General features: G+C 44.5%; 3 protein-coding genes across 7 annotated transcripts in view; 2 read left to right on the forward strand and 1 right to left on the reverse strand.

Annotated features, from left to right (window-relative positions):
- Window positions 1–2,548: 2,548 nt before the first annotated feature.
- On the reverse strand, window positions 2,549–12,611 carry FOXM1 (forkhead box M1). 4 transcript variants are annotated; one of them, XM_051780714.1, is made up of 10 exons: window positions 12,492–12,611; window positions 11,931–12,099; window positions 10,462–11,058; window positions 8,948–9,096; window positions 8,552–8,764; window positions 8,005–8,133; window positions 7,382–7,426; window positions 6,370–6,436; window positions 5,752–5,933; window positions 2,549–4,586 (listed from the first exon to the last, which is right to left on the reverse strand). In XM_051780714.1, the coding sequence occupies exons 3-10, from the start codon at window positions 11,009–11,011 to the stop codon at window positions 3,534–3,536; spliced, it is 2,388 nt and encodes a 795-aa protein (XP_051636674.1). In that variant the 5' UTR covers window positions 11,012–11,058; window positions 11,931–12,099; window positions 12,492–12,611; the 3' UTR covers window positions 2,549–3,533. The 4 variants fall into 4 exon arrangements, with proteins under 4 accessions (XP_051636674.1, XP_051636675.1, XP_051636677.1 ...); XM_051780715.1 differs by lacking the exon at window positions 11,931–12,099; XM_051780717.1 differs by lacking the exon at window positions 7,382–7,426 and having other exon boundaries at window positions 6,370–6,433.
- Window positions 12,612–14,392: 1,781 nt separating this feature from the next.
- Window positions 14,393–17,353, forward strand: RHNO1 (RAD9-HUS1-RAD1 interacting nuclear orphan 1). Its single transcript, XM_051779371.1, has 2 exons — window positions 14,393–14,560; window positions 16,703–17,353. The coding sequence occupies exons 1-2, from the start codon at window positions 14,393–14,395 to the stop codon at window positions 17,351–17,353; spliced, it is 819 nt and encodes a 272-aa protein (XP_051635331.1).
- Window positions 17,354–17,355: 2 nt separating this feature from the next.
- Window positions 17,356–21,306, forward strand: part of TULP3 (TUB like protein 3) — a 35,233-nt gene continuing 31,282 nt past the window's right edge. Inside the window, exon 1 of one of the 2 annotated variants that reach the window (XM_051780811.1) lies at window positions 17,356–17,781. In XM_051780811.1, the coding sequence (XP_051636771.1) occupies window positions 17,741–17,781 (41 nt within the window). In that variant the 5' untranslated portion in view covers window positions 17,356–17,740. The remainder of the gene's footprint in view (window positions 17,782–21,306) is intronic. The other variant, XM_051780812.1, reaches the window with a different exon arrangement.

Below are 21,306 nucleotides of genomic sequence, written 5' to 3' on the forward strand. Positions count from 1 at the left end.
TCTTCTGAAGTCCAGTGAAGATGAGGGGGGGTTTTGTTGGAAAATTAGTCCATCCTTTGAACAGTCATGGTTCTAATGAGCAGGTCTTTTGCTTGTAATCACAGATGAATATAAGAAAACTTACCTTCAACAAGTTACGTAACTAAATAAACAAGGGCCCTATTGGCAGCAACCTCCTATACATCCAAGAGAAGTTAATAGAGACCTACAGCAGGGAGGGGAGCATAAAACCATGTCTGACTGTATTTTTATAATCATTCGTGGCATTTTCCTTGACTTCCCTAAATAAAGTCATTAAATGTTTGTTTTGAAATGGGTACATTAAAAAAAATGGAAGCAAATTAGGAGGATAAATTCTGATGATATACCTTCTATGTAAACAGTTCATCAGTGTGATCTATATAACGACTTCCCACTGATTTTGTGGCGTAGAATGGAATCTGCTTTGCCTGCATTGTCTGTAAGCTGTATATCAGGGTATTCATGATCTTTATTTTTCCAAGGAAAGTCATAGCTGAAACTCAAGGAAAAATGTGTCATTTGACCTGCATCAGCAGTTCAGATTCGTGGCCTTTACATTCTAAACTCTCTTTGTCTCAAAGCAAGAAACCAGTCTGAGATGACTGGTAAAGCAGGACATTTTCTTCTTAATTTCAAGCAGCTAATACTTTGTTATGCCTTGAATATCTTCTTATCCAGTCGTAGCTCACCTCTGTCACAAAAAGGGGAGGGGGGAAGGATGCTATTTCTGTTCAGGAACCAGCTCACATTTTTCAAACCTGTCATTGTGCTCTCTGAGTCCATACTGCATTTTAGAGAGGAAATTAGATATTTTACTAAAAAAGAAATTTTCACCTTTCTTTAGAGCTCTGGTAGAGCCCTCTGGTAAAGCCCTCTGGTAGAAATGAAGGCCTGACACTGTCACAAAAAGACTGCTACTTCGTAAAACAGGGTTTCTTCTCTTCTGCATGGGGAAGGATTCTAGTTCTTCCTCTGCCAGCCAAGCTGCAAAATCAAAAAGGTGGCAATCATCCTTGCTCACTTCATGTCACGGGGTATCCAGTCCTTTTCAGCTGACATAACATAGTAGGAAAAAACCCCACTCAACCAGTGAAGGGGAATTACCTTCCCCTTTGCATCTGTTGTGCTTCCTGCCAGGTGTAGAGCAGAATTTTCAGAGGACCAGAGCATCCACAGCACTTGCTGTCCCCCTGTAGATTTGTGTGTCCCAGGTCTCTTAAAAATTGTATCCTAAATTAATGTTTGTTTTTACTGGCTAGTTGTTAAACAGTCTTCTCTATTATCAGAAATTAAGGGCAGTCTTGGGATGCTCCTGCACATCATTCAGAGAAGATCTGGGGGGTGCTATGCAAAGGGTGTGAAGAGCTATGCCCACTTGCTCTTGGGCTGCAACAGGTTCATGAAAAGACAAGAAGTATGGCTCTGCTCTTACTGAAAGAGGGTGGACAGAAGCATCCACTGTCTTACAAGATCACACCCCTACACTATAATTCAAATACTGAGCCTGCAGAAGGACAGGTGATAACTACCTTTCCTTAAGGAAAGGATCCAGGCAGAATATAAGGCAAACACAGATAGAGAAACATTTTGTAACTAAATCCTCACCAACGGGGGCTTTGAACTAGGTTGGCCCAAACAATGAGAAATCTGCTGGGGAGCAGTGTTCTGGAATTTTTTCTGTTGTTCCTCCAACCTTTTTCATATAACTGCCCTCTAGCAGTGCTCTCACTGGAACACTTAACAGGAAGGGAAACTAAACTTTGGGACTACTATGTTCAAAACATAATGTGAGGTGCCTATCAAAGCACCTCAGCTGATAGGGACAGCAGGGGATCACCTGCCTCGAATTGACACAAAGGACAAGAACATTTCATTATTTGCTGGAGACAAATAGCTGGCTCTTGGATGTCAGCTGCGTGCATACATCCTCTCAGGCTTGAGAAGTGAGATCAAAGGATGACAGGATACCTTGAGAAAGCCAAGTAGAGTGTTGACAGCTGTACAAGATGTGCTAACAGAAAGTATGCCACAAACCAGGCCTTCTCTGCAGCCTCATAACCAGAGAAACTGAAATAATAACCATTAAACCAAAGTTCTTGAAACATCTTCTGAGGGCAAATACCTCTAACAAGCACACAAGAGAACTGCAGTTCTGAAAACCACACACATCTAAAACTGGTTTTATCTCTTTAAGGGAAGGTAGAAATACAGTTTTGATTGAGATTTGTTTTGCATTTACAAGACAGAGAAACTCATCTGCTGGTGGTGTTGTGATGTTTCAGATTGTATGCTTCTGACTTGTAAAGTCAGGATTTATCCACGAGTGGCAGGAAAAAGTATACTGTATGAAGCAATGGGTTGAGTAACCAAATTTAATGTGTTTTGGTCAACATGGCCTGAGGAATACTGAAAACGTCCCAGTGACCACTTGCTCAGTGATCACAAAGCACACACACAAGATGTGCAAAAATTGGTTACTCATGCTATGGCCCAACCCCAGCTAAGAGGGGTACAGATAATACTCAGCTGTGTTCCCACAGAAGCTTTATTGAGTATGTAGATACAGGAGTCACCATTTGTTTGAAAGCAGAAGGATCAGATCTTTTCCATGGCAATTTCCTACTTTGACATAAGTTCTAGAGAGCTGGGAATAATTGTTCTGCTGCACTGAGACACACATACCTTGTATTTCCAGAGGTCACTTTACAGTGGATATATCAGCATTCTCTTTAGAGGTTCTTTTTTACATTTTCAACTGATGACTGTAATGAGAGAAGCTTTAACAATTCAATAGAGGTCCATCTTACTGCAACAGTGTCTCTACCTAGTTCTCCAGGTACATAATAGGACTCTGGAATCAAAAGAGCTATATGGCTTGATGTGAGCTCTTCTCCATAAGTACTTCACGCCTCTCACTTTGAGGTCTTATTTAGGGTAGAATACAGGAGGTGTGGAACATACGGACAACACTCTAGGTCAATCCCTTACCAGTCAAAATATTCCCATAACCCTACAATAATAAAATTATTCTTATAATTAAGGGCTAATTTAAGGAATGTACAGTATTTACACCCATTAAATCTAGACAGAAGATACTAAGTAATAGGGGAACAAAGTAAAGGAAATTAAGATAGAGCTAGGATGAGGTTCTTAGGCTCTTTCCTGAGAACACACTGAGGAGTGTGTTCATTTCCTCTGATACCGAGGAGCAAATGCCATTCAGGGCCTATCTAGATGTTCTCTTGATAACCTCTCTCCAGGGATTCTTATCTCTAGCACAAGGCTAGAGCAGTTCTACCTTGTTCTACACAAAGTCTATAGCATCTTATAAAAGAAGCTCATAGCAGCTGATGGGCCTGTCTCCCAGCTTAGCAGGAGTCAGTTACACCCTCTTATTATTCCTATTGTGGAAATTAGTCAAAGGAGTTGTCTTAGACTACTCATCTGAGATCCATACATGTAGAGTGCTTTCTGTAACATCAGAACAAGCCAAATTCAGCCCTCAGGCCAGTTTACTTCAGTTCAGGTATCAGCTGAGACCAACTAATGTCTGTTCCTAAATTTTCATCCTCAAGACCGGGAAAGCTGATATCCAGAAGGATTTTGCTCAGACTGTCATTCATGGTGTCCAGGATAAGGCCCTCCATGAGTGACCGGTTTTCAGTAAAGCCAGAGGCTGTCAGTTCAGCAGATGATTGCTTAGCGGACTCACGAACCAACGCTGGAGAGCTTGTGAGGGGGGCATGAGCCATATCACTGGATTCTGTATTGAGAAATTCCCGAGGAGAATCAAAGAGCGGATTTTTAAGGGGTGTGCTGTTAAAACCCAGTAAGTCCTGGTTGTCCTGGAGGGGTGTGAATGGCAACTGAAGGGTTTTCACTGGACTGAAGTCCAGCTCGTGACTTCCCTTGGCTAAGGAAGCAGACTTCCAGAGGTCAAGGCCCTCTAGAGAGGGGGTAGTAGTGGCTGAGACTTTGCTGGGAGTGGAAGAAACTGGCAATTTGCCGAAGATCTCCTTGACTGGTGTTTTAAAGGCTCCTTCTTCTCCCTGCGAGCAGCTGAGCTGTGATACCTGTTCAAGAGGCTGGCTTTCCAGTGGGAAGGGACAGTCTGCCGCTAACCGAAAAGGGTCAAAGCTGTTGCTTTCTGGCAAAACAAGGACAGGCTCTTCTGAGCAAGGCAGTGCTAGACGTTGTTTCCTCCTGGATCTGCCCATTTCCCGCCTTTCCCGCCTCTTTATAACTAACGAGTCAGAAACAGCCCTAGGTGGGGACTTCAGTGTGGTGACCTGTTTCTTCTCCTTTGTGGATGAGTCTGGGAGGAATAAGCCTGGCTCTTCCTTTACCGTTATGGTTGAGGCAAATGGGGACAGCCAGTCATCCAGTTGACACCCTTCTTCCTCCTTTATACAGACACCTTCAGGGAAAGAAGCCAATTCCTCACCAGGCTGGGAGTTGTTCTCCTTTAGGGAATGGGCTGGGGAGAATAAACCCTCATCACATTGACCCTCTTCCTTGACAGCAGCCGTGGGTAAAGAGGGTGACTCTTCTGTAGACAGTGACATCTATAAAGAAACGCAAGTGACATGCAGTCAGTAAGCAAGGATCTAACCCACCCAAAATGCAAATAAGAGTAGAAAGAAGAAAAGAAAGATTGGCACTTAAGATCAGCAGAAAAAGGTAAGAGGAAGATCTTCAGAAAGCAGTAACTATAACAACAGATACAGACTGATCTTGGTAAAGTCAACAGAAAGAAGCCTACAGATCACATGGGAAGAATTTTAGCTAAGAGACTGAAAGTCATTCCCTTCACAACACTTCATCTATAAGCAACTTCTAGGAGTACAGGTAGAAGGAGAGCCAAATATTTGTGGAAAAAATGGAACTCCTTTGATTTCTTCTTATACCGTCTATATGTGAATAACAAAACGAATGAGGACAGCTTTCTCAGAAACCAAGGAAAAGGAAACGAAAAAAATGAGGTTATCAAAAGAAAAAGAGCACAGGAGAAAGATAAATCATAGCAGGGAAGGACATAAAGCAGCAGTCACACAAAGGAAAACAGAATTATGGTTAGATCGGACAGAAGAAGCTAAAGCTTTACAATGTCTAAGCATACAACAGCAGTCAGTGAGATGCCAAGAGAAAGACCTGTTTAATAGCTGTTTTTCTTGAGCCCAGAATAACTGGGAACTCCACCAAATTAGCAAACAGCAGATACAGAAAACCTCTGGGAAGAAACGACATGAAATAAGTACTCTTTCAGAAAAAGTTCTTTATGTTACATGTCATTACTGCTATCAAAAATACGAATGTTTTAGGATCAGAAAAAAGACACTTCTCTCATTCTTTTTTCTTCACATCCAAGCGGTACAGAAAAATTGTTTTAACCAATCCTTAAGTCCCTTCCTCTGACAAATTATAGAAACATCCTTATAGCAAGTAAACTAGCAGGTAATAGTCAGCCTACAGACAGTAAAGGAGAGTAAGGATTAGTATGAACTTGGGAGTTTCAGAGCACCTAGAAAAGATGCACAAAGGAACCATATGAAGAACAGGTCTATTGGAGGCAAGAGATATAGAAAAAATCCAAACAAAAACCCCACAAAAACTCAAAACAAACAAATGAAACCCCAAAACCACACCCACCCACCCACCCTTCCTACCCTACCCCCTAACCCCACCCCAAAAAAAAGCCACACAAAAAACCTTGGAAAACAAGAAACCAACCTTTGGAGCAATGCGCACGCGCTTATTGCTCTGCAAAGTCTCTGAGCTGTTAAGGGATGCTCCCTGTGCCATGGATAGAGGAACCTTCATAGAAGGCTGCAGGACAAGAGGCTGACTCAAAGGAAACTGGATTGGAACCAGGTAGGAGTTGACGCGGGGAAGCAAAGGCTTCATCTTTCGGCCTGGAAGGGAGAAGAATGGACTCAGTAGCCTCTTATCCTCTACAACGACCTCTTGAAACCCAGGCATCTAACAGAGTCCTTCTAAACCCCCCAAAACAAACATTCAATCAGATAGGCTCACCTGCCTTCTCTGCTAACTCTGAGAATACAAATATGAAGCCAGAAGGCCTCATTAACAAGAAAATAGTCCTTCATACAGATCCTAGCCCTCAAGCGAGGGCTCTCACTCTATTTGCATACCCAATCCTCACCATCTCCCCATCACATCCTCTCTCAGACACAGCAATACTGCCTTCAATTTCAGACCTGACAATAGGGAGTATAAAAGCTGGTAAACCTGGATAACAAATTCAACTTGCATTCCTAAAGGAATCTGAGAGAGTGCCCCAGATTACTGAATTGATTCTCTTTGGTCTAGGCTGATGTAGACACTTACGTGAATTCTGGGGTTCGGTTTTGCTTCCCACGTTCTTCAGGGTATCTGGAAGACGATTCTTTTGCTGCTGCAGTCATTGTGAAACAAGAAAGAGGAGAAGGAGAACAGAAAGAGATTAAAACAAAGAATCCATATTTATTCTTCTGCCTCATTTAGAACTGTGAAACCAGAATTTTGGGCTGCGCTAATGTAGAGAGAGCAGCTGTTAGCACCCAGCCCTCATGTCAGCTCTAGGTCCCTGCAGCTTGCTGTTTTGCAGCCATACCATCCCAAAGCCAGCTGCCAACCAAAGGCTGTGTAGAAAAAGACAGATCTGCTTCAGCTGCAGACTCTACTGCAAAAGGGACCTGGGTTTGGCATCCTCAGAGCCTGAGGAACAGTGTTTAGGATGGCTTTATTGTATATGGGATCTCTGTACAAACCATAGACCAGGTAGATGTTCAAATGGAATAGCAGAAGCAACAGAAGAATCAGAATTCTGAGCAGATGGAAGGAAGGTCAGAGTTGTAGCTGCAAGAGAAGTGTTTGACCGGACACTTGCAAATCCATCACTGTTAAAACTGCTGAATGCAAGAGCGACAGCAAACGGATTCATCCTTCTCAGAGTCACAATGCAGCTGGGTTCCAAAATGAAAAAGCAGCACAGAGAAACCCTATTCTCTCTGCATCTGAGCCCCAGAACAGATTGGGACTGCTGCCATGGAGATGATAATTTTGCCAGGAATCTCCGGGCTTGTTCTCTGAAGCCTATTGGTCACCATTGCAGCCTACTTCAGCAGTAGAATTCCAAGTTGCTCAAAGCTGTACAGTTCTACCAGCTAGAGAGAGAGCATATCATCTGAAGGCAGTTAACCTTTGGCTCAACCTCTTTCCCCAAAAAGGGTGTGCATGGAGCTGTATGATTAGGTGCAACAGTGACCCAGTCCCCCTCCCCAGGCCTCTTGTCCTTTCCATCAGTGACTAGCAAGAAGAGAATGGAAGATCAAGCCCCATGCCAGAGGGTAATTCTTACTGATTCAGAGCATTCAGGCGATGTTGGTGACCCCAATTCCAGCGGCTGGTGGCAGAAGGCATTGAGAGGGAAAAAAATTAAGATGAAGTTATCAGCCAAAGAGGGGGACAATTGGGTCATTTTAAACTTGCACAATCTAAGTGAACAAAAGTCAATCTGGCTACCCAGCAGAAAATACAGAGGAGTCTAAACACACCTATACCAGACTCACAAGCTCTATTTCCCCCACAAAATGATACTTCCTAAAACACCTAGTTGGGATAGGAGAATTCCATCCTATGATTGACTTTTCAAACAGCTTAGGAACATCCGGTTGGCTTCAGTGGAAAGCTTCTCATTAGGAATTTGAATCAGGCCCATGGAAAGAAGTTGAACAAGCTGACTATTACATTTGGCACAGCATCTGAAGAATGAACATGTTCCACAAAAGCTCCAGGTCAAAAGCACAACCACAGCACCTTTTCTTTCAAATGCAGAGCTTGTCTATTTGTCAAGAGAAGTGACTGAATACAGCTTCTACAAAAAGGCTAATGTCAAAGCAGCTTAACTTTACAGTTAAAATAAGGTGCATCTGCCTAGAAACTGGATAACCTGTCCTATTTTCTTTGCATGAGGCAACTCACCTTAAATACCTGGTCCAATGTTAGGCAACGGTTTGCATCAGGGTGAATAGTCCAGAACGAGATTTTACCATTAGCAGATGTCTCACGGACAAACATATCATGAAGGGACAGGTTGTGCCGAATGGAGTTCTGGGGAGAAAGCAGTGAGGGGAGTTGAAAAGCAGTAGTTTTGTTATCAGTACAGTAAGGGCTACCTCAAACATGACTGCCCTAGCAAAGGGATTAGATTCCAGAGGGTAGACAACACTGAACTTTCATATTCACAGCATACCCAGCCAACCCTGTCATCAGTCTCTTATTCTATTTACTCTTGAATTCCTTATTCTTAGTCCAGTGATCAAATATACCATCATCTTGGTCAAGTGGAATGAGACAAGGGATACAAGAAGTGGGAGAGTGAACATCTGGAATGGGAGGGTATTTGGGGTGGGATGTTTAAATGAATTTCCATCTTGCTCTGCAGGCTGGGGAAAAACTTTTCATTTTGATCCAGAAGGCTTATAACATCACCCTGTGGCCCACAGCAACTTGAAGGCCTGCTTGTTACCTTCCAACCTGGCTTAGCTACATGTTTAAAATAAGGGAAATGATCCTCAATCCAGGTATAGATGTCCTTCAGAGTCATACGCTTCTTCTCAGTGCTGTTGATGGCAAACTGGATCATGGCCATGTAGGAGTAAGGAGGTCGTTCTGACACTGAATCCTGCCATGATGAGGATGCAGCAGCAGTAGGAATAGCAGCAGCAGCTTCTTCTTCAGTCTGAGAGACAGAAGGAGCGATACATGAATGATCCCTGGATCCTCCATGCTCTATTCAAATCAGTAAAGGCCAAACCCAGGTTACTTAGAGACAGCGATGCCTAGTTCTTGGAAGTCTTCTGATCCACATAGATTACTTCCTTACCAAAAATTTTAGCACATGCTGTTGTCTTCTCCTACTTACCTTGATTCTTTCCTGCAGAGGCATTTGGTTCTCTTTCTCTGTGTCTTGCTTCACAGAAGAGGGATTTAGCCCATCAGATCTCATCTTCCCCAGCCACTGGATGTTAGTGAGACTATTGTCCAACACAGAGCTCATTGTCTCACCACTGCCTGTTGGGATAGCAAGCCCATATTACAGAATCACAGAATCATTTATGTTAAAAAAAGACCTCCAAGATCACTGAGTCCTTTCTTTGACCAAACACCACCTTGGCAACCAGGCTATGGCACTAAGTGTTGCGATCAGTTGTTTCTTGAACACCTTCAGGGATGGTGACTCTACTATCTCCCTGGGGAGCTTGTTCCAATGCTTGACAACCCTTTTAGGGAAGTAATTCTTGATGATGTCCAAACTGAACCTCCCCTGGCACAGATTAAGACTATGGTCTCTCATCCTGTCACTAGTTGCCTGAGAGAAGAGGCCAACTCCCACCTGGCTACAACCTCTTTCAGGTAGTTGTAGGGAGCAATAAGGTCTCCCTTGAGCCTCCTTTTCTCCAGGCTTAACACCCCCAGCTACCTCAGCTCTTCTTCATAGAACTTACTCTCTAGACCCTTCACCAGATTTATGTCCCTTCTCTGGACATGCTCCAGCACCTCAGTGTCATTCTTGAATTGAGGGGCCCAGAACTGGACACAGCACTCGAGGTGTGGCCTCACCAGTGCCAAATACTGGGGGATGATCACTGCCCTGGTCCTGCTGGACACACTGTTCCTGATACAGGCCAGGATGCCAATGACCTTCTTGATCACCTGGGCACACTGCTGGTTCATGTTCAGCCACTGTTGACCAGCACCCCCAGGTCCTTTTCTTGCTGGGCAGTTTTCCAGCCACTCTTTGCCCAGCCTGTAGCACTGCATGGGATTGTGACCGAAGTGCAGAAGCCTTTATCATAGTTCTGCTTACTTACAAGTAACCCTCTTAACCCTTCATCTCAACTGTCAAAAGGAAGGCATTTAGTTGCACTAGTAAAAGATGGTATTGCAATGCTAATGTTGTGGAAGGAATTACTCTTGAATTCCTGATTTCATGTGAAGTTGCCTATTTCTGAAAAGAGCTGCAGCCTTAAAAATGAACACTCAAACCAGACTACTGCTTTCAACCAAAACGGGACAATGTTGATTTAGTGCTTCAAGAATATCGTTAGCTAAAGGATGAATTTAGTAAGCAGAAGCCAAGGATGGTGATGACAGACTCTAACCGAAAGACATAGCACAAGATCCAAGTCAGAAGCTCAGATGTCTTCCACTAAAAACATATGCACTGTGATCCTTCAGATTTCACTAGATGTGCAAAGCTATGTAGATTATTAGAATCAAATCTATAGGCTATTTTGTAATTAACTAAATATTATTTGTTACTCCGTACCGAGATTTAAGCACTACACTCATTGGCCCACTTCACATCTCTTTGTCTGTCAGGACAAAAACCCAACCAACCAACCAACCAAAAGAAACCTGGTAAAGACTACATACTGTTGCTCTCCTGTTCCTGTCCACCCGCAGAATCAGCTCCTGAATGCCAGAGCGCTGTCCCGCCGGCAAGACCAGGTGTCTGTGTAACATTCTTCTCTCTTTCTGCACCATCTGCAGCCTTGACTGCTGCACTGGCTTTCTTCTCTGATGGGAGGTGCTGTGATGGTGCTGGACCTGCTGAACGGGACGTGCCCCCACTGCTAATGAGGATGAACTTGTTGGGTCCATTGTTGCCACATTCTTTTCCTTTTGCTGTCAGTGCCTCTATGATGCTCTGGATATCAGCATTTGTAGGGATGGCCACCACTTGTGTGTTGGGCATTGTAGGATGGTCAATTATCTTTATTCCCGCTGGGAATTTCTGCAGGCCACAGTCCCTTTTGTCTCGGGGTTGTCTGTTGTGTTGGTCCTCCTGGCTGTGCTCCTGCTTGGGAGTCTTTTCATCCTGACCTCTGTTCTCATCTCTTGCTGAAGTGCTGGATTCATCCGTCTGTGGGAGGGTCAGTTTCCGTCTTTTGAGAATTAAGGGCCTGCGAGGGCTGGTCCTCATTATTGATCTATACTGTCACTCTCCATTGAAAGGGAGAGGAACAAATCCTGTAAAACAAAAGATACGACATAAAGAGTGCAGCAAATCATCGCAGGTCTCCCACAGAGCACACATTCTCAGCAATTGCTACAAAGCCAAAAACACAAAAGGAAAATAAAATCAAAAGTGTTTAATAAGGTTGGCAAGGCTACTGAAAAGTCATACTGTACCTCCTTTACTTGCACCTTGTGTAAGCAGGACAGGAGAGATATTTGCACAGTAGATAGTTTGCATCACAAAGTACATAATAATGAGGAAAGTGTGTATTTGTACTTTATAGAAAGTCTTAGCTATAATGTGACTTGGCCAGCATCAGCCAGCAAGCAGGAATGGATAGAAAGTAGAACATAGAAGTAGCAGTCCTGATTCTTATAGAAGATTACACAACCTGAGTGAAAAGGGAATTTACAGATGGTTTAAGATCTGGGAAGAAGAGATTATCTCAAACACTACAAAAGCACACAATAAATGCAGCAGAAGTTAAGCGCTTTAAAACAGATGTAAAGTAAATGTTCTAGTCGATTTTTCTGTAGATTTGTCAAGAACCAGATAAATTCCTCATTGGGCAGCATACATTTAAATGTCAAACTTTTTGACAACAGGCAATTTAGACTATAAAGCAGGAAGCAGAGGAAATAAAATTCATAGATACTGCTTCCAGGACAAGATGCAGTGAGAATACTGCTTATAATGCCATCAAGAATTTGGTGGAACCTGTGTCTTACAGCAAACTATAACAGAACGAGAACACACAAATTTTACTTTTTGTTTATCATGAGGGATGCCAGGCATCCCTAATGTAAAAAAGGAGGCCTTTTACATTGCTGGATTGGACTGGGCCAGCAGGTAAACGAGAAAATTCTCAGTAAGAGTCACCTACATTGATACAAAGCAGAGAGTCCAGCGGAAAACAAACCGAGCTGCCCTACGCGCAGGGATCAGACAGCCCCGGGATCGCGGGCTGCCCGGCAGCGACGGGAACGCTCCGCACTCCATGCGGGTCGTGGCACACATGCACACGTACGGCCCTTTGCGATCAGCTCCACCCCCTTAAAGAGACATCCCGGTTAGACAGCGCCCAAAGAGGAGCCTTTAGCCAGCCTCCAACAGACTGCGTTCCCTACAGGAGCGCGCCACTTCCCAAACAGGCCTGGAGCTGCTGCCACCAGTAAAGGCCCAGGAGCACCCCTGTGCACACGAGGCCTCAGGGGTGGTAAGAGGGGCAGCGCTAAAGGGCTCTCTGCTCCTCCTCCGCCCGCTCCAGCCCCAGCGCCGCCGCGCCCGCCGTTAAGTCCGCCTGCCCCGCCGGGGTCCCTCCGCCCCAGGCCGAGCCTAAGTGCTTCCCTCTCCCGGGCGCCTTACAGTCTTAGCGCGGCCGCCCGGGGTTGCCGGTCCTTGCAGGGAGATACTGGAGGTGGGGCAGGCGCAGCTGGAGACTCACCAGCTCCCGGGTGGACAGGGCCGATGGAAGCGGCGGCAGCTCCGGCGCTCCCGGGGCGGCCCCGGTTTGAATTTGGCGCCCGGCGGGGCCCCGGCCTGGTCACGTGCCGGCCTGGGCCAGTGAGCGGCGGCGGGGGCGGGGTGGGCCGGCGGCGGCCAATGGGCGGGGGCGGGGGCGGGGCGGTGGCAGCGCGGGCCAATGGGCGGTGGCGGCGGGGGATACGGCTGGGCCGGCGGGGCGCGCCGGGCCGGAGCGGTGGGACTGGGGTCGGTACCGGGGTCGGTACCGGGGTCGGTACCGGGGTCGGTACCGGGGTCGGTACCGGGGTCGGTACCGGGGTCGGTACCGGGGTCCCGTCCCGTCCCGCCTGAGGCAGTCCCCGGAGCTCCCTCCAGCCGCGTCGCCTGGAAGCCCTGCTCTGTGCCCGGGTCGCCGGCCGTGCGTTGGCCCCCGGTGAAGAGCCGCGGAGTTTCGCCGTTTAACGTGTGTCACGGCTATACCGGGCTGCGGGGGCCCGCAGGACGCCCCGAGGAGGCTGCGCCTCTGGTAAGCAGTCAGGATGTTGCATTCGTATACATCTCTCCTAAAATGTTCTTCTTTGAGTTCCTCTTCTGAGCTCGCCCGCGGTGATTCAGGCTGGCTGAACATGAGCCATCAGTGTGCCCAGGTGGCCGAGAAGACCACTGGCATCCTGGCCTGTATCAGGAATAGCGTGTCCAGCAGGACCAGGGCAGTAATCGTCCCCCTGTATTTGGCACTGGTGAGGCCACACCTCGAGTGCTGTGTCCAGTTCCCTCAATTCAAGAATGACACTGAGGTGCTGGAGCATGTCCAGAGAGGGGACATAAATCTGGTGAAGGGTCTAGAGAGTAAGTTCTATGAAGAAGAGCTGAGGTAGCTGGGGGTGTTAAGCCTGGAGAAAAGGAGGCTCAGGGGGTACCTTCTTGCACTCTACAACTACCTGACAGGAGGTTGTAGCCAGGAGGGAGTTGGCCTCTTCTCCTCGGTAACAAGTGGCAGGACAAGAGGACATAGCCTTAAGCTGTGCCTTGGGTGGTTTCAGTTGGACATTAAGAAGAATTTATTCACTGAAAGGGTGATTAGACAATAGAATGGGCTCCAGAATGGGCTGCTCCAGTTGCCATCCCTGGAGGTGTTTAAGGAAAGACTGGATGTGGCACTTAGTGCCATGGTCTAGTTGACATGGTGGTGTTTGGTCACAGGCTGGACTTGATTATCTCAGAGGTCTTTTCCAACCTAATTGATTCTGTGATCTGTTTTTCAATGGAAAATTAAATTCAATGTTACTTCAATTCAAATTTATTCATTAGGTAAAAAAAAAAATAATGTAAGATCTGTAGAATACAGGAGGGAAATGTCAACTCTGTCCTGTAACAAAAACAAACTAAAAAACTTTAAAATTCCTGAAATTAAAAGGTATTTAATTAAAAAGGTAGTTAGCAATTAGAAATGTAAAGACTGCTGGTTACCTTGGCCCTACAGTATATTCTTGGCATTACAAACCAAATTAAATTGAAAAGAGAAAGCAAGTTTTTCTGACTTTTTTTTTTGATAGCTGATTTTATATAGTTGGATCAGTAGGTCAACTGCTCCAATTCCTGCTGTGCATTTCTAAATCTACCTGGAAATCAACAGAAGGTTCAAAAACTACTGGTAGGAAGAAGTCTGCCTAGAGACTTGTATGCTCAACTGCTGCATAAATGTTTTGCTTTTGTTAAAAAACAGATCTGAGGTTTCCAAACAAGTCTATCTTCAAATACATTTATTTGCCTTCTACAGAATCGAGAGCACTTCAGCATCTCCTTGGGGTGCTTCCCTCTTTCTCCAACTGGCTCTAACAAGCATCATGAGGTTTCTAAGTGGTTTTACCATACCTCTTGATGCCTCCAAAGAAGAAATGTACCCACAAGGCCAAGAAGGCAGAGCTGGTATTCCTTGAGAAGCCACGGGCAGGACCCATCCATTGCTACGAAACTCCGCTGCCTTTGGCCCAGAATCCCAGACGTGTGCCTACAAAACCTGTAGACCGGAGCACCTCTGCTGCCTGGGTTGGTATAGATTATCCTTCCCCCTGTGTCCCACAGCCACGATTTTCAAGTTTTTCCCATATGTCTCAACAGAAATTTATCTGTTCTGGTTACTGAAAAATTAGTAGCCCAGACTTGAATTCATGGTAGCAGCCTAAAACATAAATAAGTGCTTATGAGTTGCTTCACAGCCTAACAGCAACCACTAAGGTCTTGGTTATTTGAAGGTGTAAAACTGTGTGCAGTCTGTACTAGTTAATATGACTATTTCTGGGAAAATAATTCTTATCAGGAAGATGCTGTTTTCTATGGCAACTGAAAACCCTGCACATCATAAATATGAAGGGGAATTTTACTGGCTTACTGCTCGAAATAACTGCTGAACTCTAAATGTTACATGTTAAAGTACTAGTTGCTTTGCTTAAATTTGACACTGCTAAACTTAGAGAACACAGGTTTTCACTTCAGGATTATTTGTTCTAACCTGTCCTCTTTTGTATTCTGTCTTTTGAATAGTTTCTCTCTATATCAATCTTCTTATGGGCCCCTTTTCTGGTCTGATGGGCTCCTGTTCTGGGACTGCTTGCATTTTCCTAAGATGTTCCTTCTATCATGTAAGGATAGGGTTTTTTTAAACAAACAGGTGCTGCAATGACAGACTGTTCCTATACAACAGCAGTCATCACCTAGGGGAGCTCTTTTAAGCATTTCAGCACCATTTAAGCATTGCTGCTGCTCAACTCTGCTCTTCACAAAGGAAGCTCAGGAAGTGTGGTTTCAAACCTGCATGAGACATTCCTTTGTTCCTGGTGACCTGCAGTTATTTTTGTGATGCCTTAATCTTGAAGTAGAACACGTTCCATCTTTTCCCTTTAACTTTTTTTTTTGTATGTGCTTGAGGCAGTTAGCTTTGTGGCTTCTGAAATACTAAGTAAAATAACTGCTGTGAATAAGCATTCTTTTTGTTTGCAAGAGTTGGAAATATCCGCATTGGTAGCTCTTTGATTCTAAACATACAATGATTTTAAAATTTGTTTCAAGTGCTTAAAATGTCAGATATTTTTCAGTTTGAAAATGTGGTAGGTTTGTAACTTCTGGAGGCATCCTCTGCAGAGTGTCAACCTGTTTGAGTGAGAACTGGTTTTCTGCTCCTCTCTTCTTGATGTTATCTAAGTTTTTCATACCTTCTTGACTGCTAGGCTCCTATCACACATGCTCTCTGAAGCCAGGAGGTCATATCCTCAAAGTCAGTGATTGACCTGTGTTGAGTATGTGCTAGGATACAATTATCATGGAATCACTTTCCTTTTCCTGCACACAGGCTTTGCATTCAAGCAGTTCAGTTGTACAGCAGACAATTGCTATCCTTAATTCAACTGTACTTAGTTTTTCGAGGAACTATGTTGTAACTTTGGAATGCTGAAGGAGATTGTAGTTACCATAGCGAGAACCCAGTTTGGTGTCCCTTGGGGAAAAACAAATTGCAATTTGAAACAGAATCTGACTCTTTTTGTTGATAACCAGGAAGATAAAGAACACAGCAAAAAAAGGATTTCCAGGGTTTGAGTAAGAGTCCAGAATCTTTCAAAGAAACGTAGATTGTTGAGTTTGGACCACCTCTTATAGAAAGCTGATTTTAGAAGTGGATTTTGGGCGATCTGGATGTTTTGGGGGAAAATTGTGAATACTGTATTAACATAATCTAAGGCCACTCAGCTAAGTGGGCATCCTTTAATCACTCTCTCAATTCAACCTTTACCTGTTCAGGGAGACTGAGGATTTAGTTCACTGAATCTATTTGGAGTTATGATAGGACAAAGAAAGAAAAAGGATCCATTTCTGAACTGTTTTAAATGTGCAGGGGTTACAGGAGTAGCCAACAGTTAGATTTCCTTTAAACCCAAATCTTGAGTTCTTTCTAAGTTGCCAGAGAATAGCTCACTTGCACCCCAATGAGTTTTCTGAGGAGAGTGGCAAAATGTGATGTTCATGAGGCATCTCCTGCATAGCAGCTTTGTTAGTGACTCCCTTTGCAGCGGACCAGCTTACTCAGTGAACACACCGAAAAAAGACAGGACAGGTGGCGAAGCAGAATCAGGTTGGCATTACTTGTCTGGAGAAAATGGCTGGGTTTTTATCTTATTATTATGTCTTTTTTTTCAGGTGTGCCCACAATTTGAAACAACTAAGGCAGTGGTGTTGAAAGCATGCCAGAAGAAGCACCGTGGTCCTCACAGGCCTCAGAATCAGGATGCCAACCACAGTTTGCTTCATGCAGGAGGACCTTGTCGAAGAGCTGCAGCCTGCAAATTTCCTCCTTTAACTTTTGAGAATCCAGAAGAACATGCAGGCCACTCCTTGGATCATCCAAAGCACTCAAGGAAGGACACACAGTGTTCTCACAGCCAGCTCAAGAAAGGGACAGCAGCAAATGCCAATATCCAAGTGCAGGGTCCAGAGATCTGTAGAGAACCTGCTCTCCAGCCTGTAGAGCGAGAAGCTTCTAGTCTACCAGATGCAGAGGCTCCTCAGGTGCCTTCCCCAAGGAACTGGAGATGCAGCAACACTCTGTCACAAAGTAGTGATACCTGGCATCCAGAAAAAGAGCTGGCATTTGGTATTGATCCCTGTGGGAGAGGGAAGTCGGCAGCAGTGTTGGTTACAGATACTCCCGAACATGAGTATGGAGTAAAGGTCACTTGGAGACGGCGACCTCACGTCATGAAGTACCTGCGGGAGCGAGGGAAGCTGAGCGCTACCGACATCCTAGTGAAGGCAAACTTCGAGCTCTCGAAGAGACAGGCCAGCGCCTGACCCGGCGGGAGCGGCACTTCAGCGGCGTGCGAGGACACGCCCGAACGGACGATGGCACTGCCGGGGCTGAGGACATGGGCGGGGCGGGAGCGCCTTGGTGACGGGGGTCTGTTGTGCCGGGCTTCCTCGGGGAAAAGTGTTTCTGCCGTGGGGAGTGTCCCCGAGGGAGCCCTGCGATTCCAGTGGCTCCGCGCCGGGGCTCCTCCCGCGACTGCAGCGCAGACTGCGATAGGGGAGGCGACCATTGCTCCTCTGCGCGTGCGTGGCTCCGCGGCCAATGGGCGGGCGGCGTCCTCGCGGTCCGGGCCAATGGCTGCGCGCCTCAGTGCCGCGCGCCGTTGTTAAGGGCAGCGGCGGGCGGGGGCCCATAGCAACGGCGGGGCCGCGATGGAGGGAGCGGCGCGGCCTGGGGGTCCCGCCGGCCACAGGTGAGGGGGCCTGGGGAGGCGGCAAAACGGCCTGGGCCGGGGCTGCCTCGCATGGCAGCCCCCAGCGGCAGCGCTCGGTGCCGGGATGAGTGGCCGCAGCGGGGCCCGGGCTGGCGGAGCCGCACGGCGGCGGCCACGCGGGTCGGCGCTGCCCCCGTAACACCCGTGTCCCGCTTGGGGCGGCCGCCGTCTTGCTGATTTATGTGTTGTTGTGTTTTATGTGCTTCGCTCTTCAGCACTGTCTGTTGTGCATCATCTGAATAATTGTACATTAAATCGGTTTTGTGGGGTCTCGGTCCACTCTTCGTTTCTAGGCGCTGCTGTGAAGCGTTTTCGCGATGTTATTGAGCCGTTCTGTCCCTCGTGAAACTCTTGGGCTATGTGATGACATAATCCGTGTGCCTTTGCAAGGGAAAAAGGAGAAATAACTGAAAGGAATTTAGCTGATGTAATAGGAAAAGCAGCTGCGAACTGTGGAGAAGAGATTTTGGAGAGTTTGTGCCTGTGGCACTTGACGAGCTCAAAACCGAAATTATTTGAAATGAAATGTGAGGATACAGGCAGGCAGCGAAAACGGGTTTTGACAGAATCAGTGTGATTGTAAAAAACACAGGAAAACCTATATCTGGTGCCTCAGATGTTTGGATAGGGAGAAGTGAAGCAAGTAAAGAGAGACACCTACACTTCTAGTAGTTATATTATAAGGAACACGGTGTAGAAGAAAAATAGTATTTATTTAATACATATATTATTAGATTTTGTAATTTTAGTTGAGAGTGAAAAGCAGCAAAAGAGAAAAGGTCCTGTAACTGCTTGGGTGCACCAAATATGCTATGAAACAGTGGAAGATTACTTCTTTATGCAGACTTTAAAGACTGAGGGTTGTGTACCAGTTCTGGAAACAATTTTTGAAAAACTGATGACCAGATACATGTAAGTTTTCTTGCACAGATATTAGATGTTTAATTTAAGAGTTGAAGCTACAGGAAATAATGCTGGTTTTCTGATAACGGTTCTACTGGTATAATTTCTTTCTGCTAAGAAATTTGTTTTGTGTACTTTTATGGGTCCCCCCCAGGAATAGCATAGCAATAATGGCAGTTCATGTGACAGCTGCTTCTCTCCCACCCCAGTTTATTAAACAAACAATCAGTTTTTTAACTGTATTAGTCTCCATGGTTAAAGTAACAGAACTAGAATACATGAACTTAAATAAAAATGCACAGTTTTAAAATAGATCGTTAAGGTTTGTTATTTTAGGGGTCCAGCTCTGAACTTACCAAGTTCATCGGCATTGTAGTAAATTGCAGGAAGACAAAAGTCTGTATTCTTAGGAAGGATCTTCTCTTTCTGAGATGGAGATAGTAAAATGATCCCTAAATCACTAATCTAGTCACTAGAACTCGTTTGGTAAGATAACTGTCAGTTTTTCAAACAGTGTGTTTTAGAGGAAAAGTAAATGTGGTCTGCAATAAGTCACTGTTCATAGCAATGAAGATACTACACTGGAAAGCTTAGAAAGGCTGTACATGAGAACTGATTAGCAGCATTTTTCCTTTTTTTACCATTTCCCATCCCCCCACCAGAGGTGGAATACCTTTACTATTGGGCAATGTGTAAAATACACATAAAGATATAAAAAGTATTTTATTTCTGGTGGATAGAGGTGAAGGATACAAGCCAAAATAAATGCATACAGTTTTGTAAATGTGCTGTGAGATACATGATGATAGATAAAGAGGAAAGATCTTGGATTTAGGCCATCTCTGAAACCTGTGTTAATCTGTCTTCCATTTGAGGTGGCTGCAACTGAAATTGCTCAAGTTCATTTTATTTGAGAGTTTGATTGACTTTCAGGGAGACAAGGCACAACCATCCTAATGCTTTAGGAGATTATAAAACTTGTAGTGCTATTTCGTAGTTTTGATAAGTGCTATACTTTCTTTCTTCCTTTGGGAAAGTCCATTTTGAGACTTAACATGAAATTACTAATGTTGAATACAGTAGAAACATTCAAGTAAAAGTAATTCTAAACTATTGTAAGCTTTTAAAATATTGAGAAGGAAACTTGGATCTTATGGTAGTATGTATTTTAGAATTTTGGGGAACAATGGACTTCACCTTTTTGTACACTAATTACACCATATATGGGAATACTTACAGCTTCCCACATGCTGCATTCCCAATGTGTTTCAACTTCTGACTTGCAGATGTCATGTATGAAGATGATAATTTTCAGGGTGCAAAAATCTGGACTGAGTCTAGAGAGACTACAAAACTGGATGTCAGCTACAGAGGTCCTACAGTCATTTGGATGCTTCCTCGGGGTCTAGATGTACGTGACTTAGTGGCTTTCAGCTTGTGAACTCGGGAACTCTGGGATACTTCCTCAGTGTCTTCAAAAGTTAATGAATAAAAAGAGCCTGTTGTCAATAAGCTCAATTTTCAAAATATTATGAGCCCCCAGACTGAGAAAGGTTGAAAACTAGTTTCAAAAGTAATATTGGTGTCCAGCCAAAAACCCTTTCCATATTTGAAAAACCTTAGTGTAGTTGAGATTGACAGGAATCTCAGAGGCTGCTGGGCTTGAGTGTTTTGTATAGGTGCACCATAATTATAATTTTGAGGAAAAAAGGACAAAATACTTCGCTTATTATTTTAGCTATACTTGTGGTCCAGAGAAGACAGAAGTTTAAAATTGCTTTTAAAAGCCTATTGTCATCTCTGTTAGTCCTTGGGTGTTTTTGTTTTGCCACCAGTGAGCTCCTTCAAATTAAAAAGCATTGTTTTGTAGGACTTGTAATTCTGCAAATCTTATCCTTAGATAAAAGAGAATTGGCTTAGTATCCTGTTTGCTTCACCTTTTTCAACGCTAAACATTATAATCAAGAAATCTGTCCCAAGTGAGATAAATCTGTAAATATTTTATAAATGTGGTTTATATTTACTCGTTGGAGTACAGATTCAACAGAAGAAATCTTTTGCAGTTTTAGTGTGAATGAAGAAAGAATCACCTCACTTCCTACCAGGTAGACAGCAGTGTCGAGAGAGAAAATGTAGCAACAATGTGTGACTGAAATTTCCAAATACAATTGGAAATTCACTTGGTAACTGCAATTGCAAAGAGGTGTCTTAAAGTTGAACCTTGTTTGAATTGTCTCTTCAGTTTCTAATAAGTTCTTCTCCCATCTCTTATTACAAAAAAATGGGTTTAGGTTACAAAAAAATGACTATTTTTTTATAGAGAACCATTATTTTTATCTTCTGCTTTTTTAAACAGTGTTAATGTGGCATCTGTAGGGGGGACAAATGCCCTGACTTAACATAATTATGACTTTGTATGTGTGAAAACTTTCTGCAACCAGACTTGCACTGGAATAGCTCTAGATTGGTGTTTTGTCACTGAGGCACAGTTGACTGATCTCCAAAATAAAACTGTTGATTGTATTGTAATTGAGTCATGGGATGAATTCTCTTCTAAGTGGATTTCTGATATGCTTAGAGAAGTTGTTGTAGACTACTCCA

Source organism: Manacus candei, unplaced genomic scaffold (assembly GCF_025592945.1).
Source record: "Manacus candei isolate 608988 ecotype Guabito, Panama unplaced genomic scaffold, ASM2559294v1 h1tg000014l, whole genome shotgun sequence".
Lineage (NCBI taxonomy): Eukaryota > Metazoa > Chordata > Aves > Passeriformes > Pipridae > Manacus > Manacus candei.